The 10372-nt window shown below is 44.3% G+C and overlaps 1 protein-coding gene across 2 annotated transcripts in view; it reads left to right on the forward strand.

The window, feature by feature from the left end:
- Nucleotides 1–6229, forward strand: part of LOC140453679 (cornifelin homolog) — a 30191-nt gene extending 23962 nt beyond the window's left edge. For both annotated transcript variants that reach the window (XM_072548598.1, XM_072548599.1), the window contains exons 3-5: nt 218–354; nt 2247–2361; nt 5655–6229. In XM_072548598.1, coding sequence (XP_072404699.1) covers nt 218–354; nt 2247–2339 — 230 coding nt within the window. In that variant the 3' untranslated portion in view covers nt 2340–2361; nt 5655–6229. The remainder of the gene's footprint in view (nt 1–217; nt 355–2246; nt 2362–5654) is intronic.
- Nucleotides 6230–10372: the final 4143 nt, after the last annotated feature.

Raw genomic sequence — 10372 nt, forward strand, 5'->3', positions numbered from 1 at the left:
TATGGGGTGATCAATACCTGTCCTCTACACTCTATACCTTGTAAATCGCTGAAACGTGCCTCATCAACCATCAACCACTCAACAATTCTTGTACTCACCCCACCCAAGAGTCACGTAAAGACTGAGCCATTGGAATGGTTTGTTCCTGGTGAAATAATATTGGAAGGTTTGATCTAGGGGATGGAAAATACATTAATAGTAATGTTTATTTTCACAGGCTGTGGTGGTCTCTTCTGCCCATTTTTTCTGGGATGTTATGTGGCTAGTGCTTATGGAGAAAGTTGCTGTCTGGGTTGTTTACCTGGAGGTATGACTGCACTGCGCACCCATATGCGCCTTACATATGGCATCCAGGTAGGTGTATGATCTATTTATTTTCTCTCTGAAACAGTTGTTTCCATGGCAAGGCCACGAAAGAGACCATTAGTGTCAATACTTCTGATCTGCAATTGCCCTTGAAATTCTCTTCTATCTTTTCTAGTCCCTCAACCCATTTGTATGAGTTGTCTCCCACTCAGTTAACCCCATTCCCACTAAACTTTTGCTCCCATACTAGCTGGTAACATAATTGGTTTTCTGTGGTCAGGCAATATTCATTTCTGTCTTAAAGCTGCCATCATTCCTATCCCTGAGGAAAAAACCTTCATCAGTCTGTCTTTGTGACTTATCTCCGACCTGTCTTTACTTTCCCCCATCTTCCAAGATCCATGTCCACCCACTCTATGAATCTTCCTGGAATCAAAATAATCAGTTTTTAACACTTCCAATTGCGTCAAAATGACCAAAACAGAAGTATCCACCATTGTCAAGCTTGGTCAGACTTGTTCTCTCTTTCAATCATAATCAGAGAATCTCTACTCACAATTGTCTTTCCAACCCAATCCCTCACCTTTGGAGTGCCCTTGGATCCATCATTTCCCCATTTACCTCCTGCCCTTATCAATATGAAGTACAGAAATGGGATCAACTACTAGTGTTCGATTAATAACACCCAGTTTTGTATTATATCTCTCAACTCCTGCCTGGCCTCTGAGCTTTCAGATCAATTGTTCCACATCCAGACTTAGTTGAGTCATGGTTTCCTTCAGTTAAACATTGAGAAGACCATAAGGATGTTCTCCGGCCTCTGCCGCATCATCGTGTCTGACATCGTCTCTTTCCCAGTCACTGATTATTTCAGGTTGTTCACCACCATTACGTCCTATTTCACCTAGGACATAGCTTTCAACCCCATTTACCCTTCATCAGAAAGAATATTGCATTGGTAAGAGCTAACCCACTTTGTGGAAGGATGTTCTGAAAAATCAGGTAGGGTTAAGGTCCTAACAGTCAGGAATGTGCTTAAACCAGCTACCTTCCTCCCGCCCACTCATTCCTTCACTCAGGAAACTGACTGAAGCTACAGAAGAAGGGAGCTATGGGAGGTGGAGATGTGCAATAAATTTGGAATGTGAAAATTGACTCAGCGGCACACCACAGCATTGGTGAAGGAGAAATGGTATAAAATAAGATGCTTCAGTCTAAAACACCAACAATGTTTGAAAAACTCCCTTGGATCTCAATAAACCAGAAAGACCACAAATAGTCAAGATGCCTGAACTCCCTCCCCATCAGCACTGTGGGTGTTCACACAACAAATGGACTGCAAAGGTTCAAGGGGGCAACTCAGCACCACATTCTCAAGGGTAATTAGGGACGGATAATAAATCCCAGCAAGGTTACATCCTCAGAATAAGTGAATGGAAAGACAAAATGCAAATTGAGGACTGCAGAGTTTCAGTATGATTTTTAAAAATGTCTTTGCTGGATGAGGACACTGCTGGTCAGGCCAGCACTTACTGTTCATCACAGGTACTGTCAACCACATTGCGGTTGACCTGGAGTCACTGATAGACCAGACCAGGTAAGAATGGTGGTCTCCTTTTCTGAAGAGTATTAGTAAACCAGATGGATTTTCCCCAACAATCGGCAATGGATTCACAGTCATTATTAGACTCTTAATCCCAGATTTTTATTGAATGCAAATTTCACCATCTGCCATAGCAGGATTTGAACCTGGGTCTCCAGAACATTACCTGGCTCTCTGGATTAACAGTCCAGCAATAATATCACAAAGTTATCATCTCCCCCTCCAGCTGATCAATAATTGTCTGCTTTGACTGGATAGTATAGCCATTCTTGTTGTTTTATTGACTGCTGCTCTACAGTGGTTGGACCCTTCAACTCTTTGCTTCTCCATTGTACAGGGAACCATCTGTCAAGATGCAATGATGACAAGCTGCTGTGGCACATTGGAAATTTGTCGAATGGCTCGTGAGATGCGCAGACACAATCGTTAGTGCTGGGATGACTGAGAAAAAGGTGCCCCCTTTGTGAGAAGATGGATGTGCAAACATCTGATTATTTTCCTCCTTGACACTGCTATCTCCTGATACCAATATCACCTGCTTAATTTTGATTAGAGAAGTTAAGTCTTGTTAAGAAATATAATAATGTCCAGATTGTGTAAACTGTAAATTCAGCAGCATCATAAGACAATTGTCTTGTTATCTCCCATAGCCAGTTTAATTTGAGCATTTTTTTGTAGATGGCCTGATCAACAATGAGGGCACTTCACATTATAATGTAAGACCATAAGACCATAAGGCATAGGAAATAAGGCCAGTCAGCCCATCAAGTCCACTCCGCCATTCAGTCATGGCTGATGGGCATTTCAACTCCACTTACCCGCATTCTCCCCTTAGCCCTTAATTCCTGTGACATCAAGAATTTATCAATCTCTGCCTTGAAGACATTTAGCGTCCCGGCCTCCACTGCACTCTGCGGCAATGAATTCCACAGGCCCACCATTCTCTGGCTGAAGAAATGTCTCCACATTTTGTTCTGAATTTACCCCCTCTAATTCTCAGGCTGTGTCCACGGGTCCTAGTCTCCTCGCCTAACGGAAACAATTTCCTAGCGTCCACCCTTTCCAAGCCATGTATTATCTTGTAAGTTTCTATTAGATCTCCCCTTAATCTTCTAAACTCCAATGAATACAATCCCAGGATCATCAGCCGTTCCTCATATGTTAGACCTACCATTCCAGGGATCATCCATGTGAATCTCTGCTGGACACGCTCCAATGCCAGTATGTCCTTCCTGAGGTGTGGGGACCAAAACTGGACACAGTACTACAAATGGGGCCTAACCAGAGCTTTATAAAGTCTCAGTAGCACAACCGTGCTTTTATATTCTAACCCTCTTGAGTTAAATGACAACATTGCATTCGCTTTCTTAATCACGGACTCAACCTGCATGTTTACCTTGAGAGAATCCTCGACTAGCACTTCCAGATCCCTTTGTACTTTGGCTTTACGAATTTTCTCACCGTTTAAAAAGTAGTCCATGCTTGTATTCTTCTTTCCAAAGTGCAAGACCTCGCATATGATTGTGCTGATAACATGTTTTATCCCAACTGTTTTAAAAGGAATCATCTTTTGTCTTAGCAACTTCAACACATTTTCATCCACAAACCTGAAAGTAGAACTCTCAAATCCTTCCACTTTACTTTGATCCTTGTGCTTCCTGTGTGTATGAACAGTCCTGCATTACTGCTATCATTGAATTCTCCAACCTTGGTGTTCCTGCTGAATGTCTCTCTTGAACCTTGCTGGGAAGGAATATACTCCCAGGGATTTTTAAGGCTTTAGACATCGGTTCCAAGGTGTGTTTCATTCTGAAAATCTGACATTGGTTCACTTTATCCATGTCTGACATCTCAGCATAGCCAAAACTTTAAAGGAAAGTCTTGCATTTGGATTCTCTGAGTAGAAACATTGCAATCTTGCTTATAATCTGTTACATTCTTTTATATATTCTTCTCCAGATTATCCACGCTGATGTCTAAATTTATCAAAGTTTGATCATGTGTCATATACATTTCAGAGATTATCTTCCATATAAATTGCATCCAGAAATGTTAATAGAATTTCCAAACCTTCTTCAGTATCCACTTCGGCCTCATTCTCTGAGAATACTTTACAGTTGATCTTGTTTCTAGTAAAGTGACATGCCAAGGTCATATCTGGCTTTTTACTTGCGAAAGACAAAATGCAGGTTGACATTTCTACTACATTTTCCATTGATTATCATATCCTGCCTCACATAATACTGGTGAGAAATAATATCCCAAGACTGTTTTAGTTAGTAGTTTATTGACTACTCAGTCTTACACCTACTTCCAACTCGCAGTCCCACCTTCATAATTATTTTTAATCAACCTGTTCAGACGTGTTATGATACACTACTGTGGCAGATGAGACTTGAACCCAGGTTTTCCGAGCCAGAGGCAGGGAGATTGCTACTTTATATCTACTCAGTCAATTTATTAATTAATTCACCCTCAAATACCTGCTTAGCAATTTGCTGCATTGACAGAGGTGAACAGTCCAATGATTGCCAGCCTCTGTCATTGCCAATATAAATAGCTCTGTCAGCAGCTTTCCTGTACAAATCACTAAATGTATTCATTGATGAGATTTTTTTGACAAAGCCAGTAATGACAGCATAATGCATACCCAAAGAGACCTCATTCCAGATCAGAAATGGACCTTGTGCCACATTAGTATGAATTGGCTTGGCTGAAAACATCAGTACAAGCTTCCACATGTAGCTTGCCTCCTTCAATACAGGGGTTGGAGATGCCCTGTATTTACACTGTTTAAACATTTACTATAAATTCTGTGTCTTACAATTGTGTACTCCACAACCACCTGATGAAGGAGCAGCGCTCTGAAAACTAGTGCTTCCAGTTAAACCCATTGGACTATAACCTGGTATTATGTGATTTTTAACTTCAAAACAGGGGAGTTTGTGGATCAGCAGTATGCTGAGGAAGGGGTATAAACTGGTGCACTGTGAAGTTAGGGAAGTATTCCCACTCGTCACATTTGCAAAGGGTGTTATCTTCTGTTTTATGTGGGCACCAGGAACCTTTGAAACACCACTCTACCTATCTCAGTCACAAATAGGACATTTGTCTCAAAAATTGGGACTTTGCAATCCAGCAGTTCCATCGTGATCTGATTTTGGGTGGCATGGTGGCTCAGTGGTTAACACTGCTGCCTCACAGCACTAGGAACCCGGGTTTGATTCCAGCCTTGGGCGACTGTGTGTGGATTTTGCACATTTCCCCCATCACTTTAGAGTTTTCCTCCTGGTGCTCCAGTTTCCTCCCACAGTCCAAAGATGTGCAGTTTAGGTGAATTGGCCATGTTAAATTGCCCCATAGTGTTCAGGGATGTGTAGGTTAGGTGGATTAGTTAGGGGAATAAGTTTGGGTCGGTCGATGTGGACTTGTTGGGACAAATGGTTCATTTCCACACTCTGGGGATTCTATGAAAATTCCATGTGCATACACCCCACATTCAATTCCTTTCGCAATCAGGCACAACCCTTTGTGGTGATACTCAGAGACTGCCTCTGGGTTGTCTACATACATGCATTGTGTGAGCAGCAAGTTTGGAAACGATGCCATGATAATTCAAACAGTTGCCAGGCAGAGGAGCTTTAGTATTGAGACAATCCAGCCTGAACTAGTTCCTTCAGAAGAGAAAGGGTGAAAATGAGGAAACTCAGAATTCTTTCTGACAGATTTTAAATTTTTTTTGCAGGTTGAAGAAATATTCTTCACATAAAGGCAACTATGCATCTTGATTCAGCAGCCCTGACTATTTTTAGCCTGCATACAATGCAAAGCTTTTGAAATGCAAGATTTTCATATTCATTTAAACATTTCATGCTTGTGCAAAGATTTGCAAATGCGACAGTAATAAACGAAATGAAATGTAACTGAGTAAACAGCAATGTTTATGTAAGATTACAAAGAGAATTTAATGAGGTCTAAACTGTTTTGTGTAAATTGTGACAATAATAGCTTTGGCTCAAAATTATTTGACCATTTAAAGTCCACTCTGGATGCCAGGCTTGTTGTAATGGGAGGTAGCACACTTTCTCTTGTAGCAGGTTGTGGGCTAAGGTTTAACACTTGGATCTGAACATGTAATTTACGATGAAATCGCAGCTGAACGTGCTCTAAGAGGCCTTCATCTGTTCCCTCACACTCTGTTTTCCAATCACATGGACAATTTGAAGAAAAGCCAAGGCCATTTCCATTTCCAAAGTGTCTTGTTCAATGTTTACAACAAAAACCATCAATTATAGATTTTCTGCCAAGTTTGTTGTTTCATCAATGTTTCTGGGCTATTATTTTATCACATTTTCTACATCAGTGTTTCTCAAAGCTTTCGTTGAAGCATTCCTTACCATACAGATAAGTAATAATGGACCCCCTCATCTCAATTATAACACCATACAACACAGCGAGTCAGCATCTACAATTGTGGTCGCATTGCTGAAAATTGATGCTTTAAGTTGTGAGAAGTGCTTGTGAAGTTTGTTGTTTCTGCAAAAATCACAAGGCTGAGTCATGAGGGTGGGGCGGGGGGAGGAGGTATATGTTAAGCTAGATATGCTTGCACAAAGAGTTACAAGTAGCTGTATCTTGCTTCTGCAAAAATCGCAAGGCGGAATCATGTGGGTGTATACCAAGAAATAACTAACCATAAAGAGAGATGGTCAATTGGTAGAAACAGGTGTATTGACATGACAGTTGCAATTGTCATACACATAGGGAGATAGTATGGACAAGATAACCAAATAAGACCCAGTGTTGTGTCAGCTAAAGTAATAAGACTCAGCTATCAAGGGGGGGTGGTTACACGCCAACAACAGGCCTCAGACAGATGTGGTAAACCAATTAGATTAGCCATTGCACAGAGAAATACAAATAGTACGTATGAGGTAAAAGGTGAGTACCGAGAGACTCAACTGAACTGCATAAATTGTAATGCGACCCCCTGATCGGGTGTGACTACATTGTGGTCGCCTGGGCTTGCAAGACCGTATGAATAAAGACTGCTTCAGAATCTGACTCGCACTGAAATTATTGAACAGTGAGCTTGGTTTCTCACAAAGTGAAATCATGGGTTCCCACAGGAATTAATGTTAAAGCCTGAGTTAGAATCCGTTGGAAATTTATGTGCCTGAAGAAACCAATATTCAAGTGGAAATACATAATCGGCAAAATGTATTCCCAAGCTGAAATAATTTACAAAATAAAATACATCACTGAATACAGCAGAAATACTGTATAAATTCAAATTAGATAGTTCTCCCCAATCCCCATCTCACACACCATCATCCATGTTTCTCACCCAGAGCACTCTTGGAACTCAGCTTTGTCTGTCTTATTCTCTTCATCTCTCTCATCAACCTCTTGCTCATGTTGAAGATGTTTACAAGCCCTGAACAGTACAGACATGTCACACTCTCTCTCTTTTCCCAATTTATAAGTTTCTTACTCCTTCTTAACCCTTCTACTTATCCCATTCCATTCTGTCTCCCATCTTCTGTAACAGCAGTGTGAACCAGTAACCAGCCCTCCATTTCCCAGGGTCACCCTGGGTCCTAATGCCTACCTGCAGCCAGCCCTCCATTTCCCAGGGTCACCCCTGGGTCCTACTGCCTGCCTGCAGCCAGCCCTCCATTTCCCAGGGTCACCCCTGGGTCCTAATGCCTACCTGCAGCCAGCACACCAGCTTCCCTCCTCTTCTGCCTTTCCACGTCATTGCCCCTGTACCCCTTCCCACACCCCAACCCCTCTCCCAGCCCAGCCCCCTCTCAATCTCCTTTGTCTACCACACCCACTAACACCACCACACCACACCCAATCCTGAGCACCACATGCCATCACCCTCCCCCCCTGCCCTCCTTCAGCCTCCTTGAGACCCTCCTCCAAAACCCCATCCCCGAGCCTTGTTGCCACATATTCACTATCACCCTACGTCCTCAAACTCTCTGGGCCTGAACGGTCCGTCCTCAGGAAAGGAATCACGTTTGTGTACCTCTGCCCCCACCTCAGTGAGCTCCATACCCAGCATGACATGGAGCTCTTCCTCCACCTCCGTGCCTTCCTCTTCGACAAAAACTCCCAACCTCCCTCCGAGGACCCCTTCTCCCACCTCCAACCTTCCCCATCCACCTGGTCAACTGCGCTGCTCTGCCCAGTTCTACCTGCTCCCCAAGATCCACAAGCTCAACCACCCAGCCGGCCTATCGTCTCTGCATGCTCCTGCCCCACTGAGTTCAGCTCGTCCTGTCTCCACTCTGTCCCCTTCCCCTTGATTCAGGCACTCCCACATACACCAACCACACCCTCCTTCTCTTCAGTAACTTCCAGTTCCCCGGCACCCAGTGCTTTATCTTCATTATGGATGTGCATTCCTTGTACATGCCCATATCCCACAAGGATGGCCTTCAGGCCCTCAGTTCCTCCTCTCCAATAGACCTATCCAGTCTCCCTCCACCAATACCTTCCTCCGGCTCACTGAACTAGTCCTCACCCTTAATAACTTTTCCTTTAACTCATCCCATTTCCTTCAAATCCAGGGGGTGGCCGTGGGCACCCGGATGGACCCCAGCTATGCCTGCCTCTTTGTCAGCCATACTGAACAGTCCCTCTTCAATACCTGTACAGGCACAGTGCCCCATCTCTTCTGTTGTTACATTGATGACTGCATCGTCACAGCAACCTGCACCCAGGCTGAACTGGAGTAGTTCATCGACTTTGACCCGAACTTCCACCCTGCCCTCAAATTCACTTGGTCCACCCCCCTCCCCTTTCTTGACCTCTCCATTTCCATCTCCAGTGACAGTCTCTAGACAGACATTTACTATAAACCCACAGACTCTCGCAACTGCCTGGACTACATCTCTTCCCACCCAGTATCCTGGAAGAACTCCATCCCATTCTCTAAATTCCTCCGCCTCCACCCCATCTGCTTGGATGAGGATACATTCCACTCCCAAGCTTCCCAGATGTCCACCTGTTTTGAGCAACATGTTCTTCCCCCCTCTGTAATCCAGACTGCCCTCCACCGCACCTCCCTCTGTTCCCCACTCCACTGCTCTAAACCTCCCCATCTAAACGTAATAAAGACAGAGTTCCCCTTTCTCATTACCTACTACCCCACCAGTCTCCGCATCTAACCCATCATCCTTAAACACTTACACCAACTCCAACTAGACCCCATCATCACCTCCCCACCCCTCTCTGCCTTCTGCAAGGAGTGTTCCCTTTGACAGTCCTTGGTTCACACCACTCTCCCCACCAACCACCACTCCCTCACCCCGAACCCCCAGGTACCTTCCCTGCAACCGTAAAAGATGCAAAACCTGCAGGTACACCACCCCTCTCACTTCCATCCAGGACCCCAAATAGCTCTTCCAGGTGAGATAGAGGTTCATCTGCCTCTCCTGCAACCTAGTTTACTGAATCAGGTGCTCCCGACATGGTCTTCTCTACATCAGGGAAACTAAATGTAAACTCAGGGCACATTTCGCTGCACATTTCAGCCGGGCCCTCAGGGGCCGATCTGACCTCCTAGTCACCATTCATTTTAATTCCCCTTCCCACTCCCTTTTTGATATGACCATCCTTGGCTTCCTCCACCGCCACAATAAATCAGACCGTAAATTGGAGGAACAATATCTCATCTTCTGCTTGGTCAGCCTGCAGCCTAGACGACTCAAAGTTGAGTTCTCCAATTTCAAATAACCTCACTTCCCATACTCCGACTCTCTTCCCCGTCCTCCCCTTCCCTTCCATTCCTCTGATTGACCCTTCCTCCTGGCCAACAACCAGATTCATTCCTCCCATTGACCAATCAGGTTGTACCTTCTCCCTGTCTTCATCTATCCCCACCTCACCACCCTGCCCCCCGCGCCCCCATCCCTGTTATCTGCAGCTCTCCCAACACCCACCCCTAGTCCGTAGGAAGGGTTACACCTGAATCACCGACCTCTCCACCTCCTCATGTTGCCTGGCTTACTGTGTTCTTCCAGCCTCCTGCTTGTCTAATCAGATCTTGGTGACAAATTTCTCCAATGCGTGATGAATGCACAATTCACGTGAAACAACATTAATCCAAACATTGAGATGTAATTTGAAGAAACAAAATAAACAATGTTCAAATGAAATGATGTTAAGTCAGAAAATGGGATGGCATGGTAGCTCAATGGTTAGCACTGCTGCCTCACAGCTCTGAGGATCTGGATTCAATTTGAGCCTCAGGTTACTGTGTGGAATTTACATGCTTTCCCCATTTCTGCATGAGCTTCCTCCCAGTGCTCCGGTTTCTTCCCACAGTCCAAAGATGTGCAGATTAGGTGGGTTAGTCGTAGGGAAAGCAGGTTTACAGGGATTGAATGGGTCTGGGTGGGATGCTTTTTGGATAGTCAGTATGCACTTGATGGGCCAAATCGCCTGCTT

This window comes from Chiloscyllium punctatum, chromosome 27 (assembly GCF_047496795.1).
Source record: "Chiloscyllium punctatum isolate Juve2018m chromosome 27, sChiPun1.3, whole genome shotgun sequence".
Lineage (NCBI taxonomy): Eukaryota > Metazoa > Chordata > Chondrichthyes > Orectolobiformes > Hemiscylliidae > Chiloscyllium > Chiloscyllium punctatum.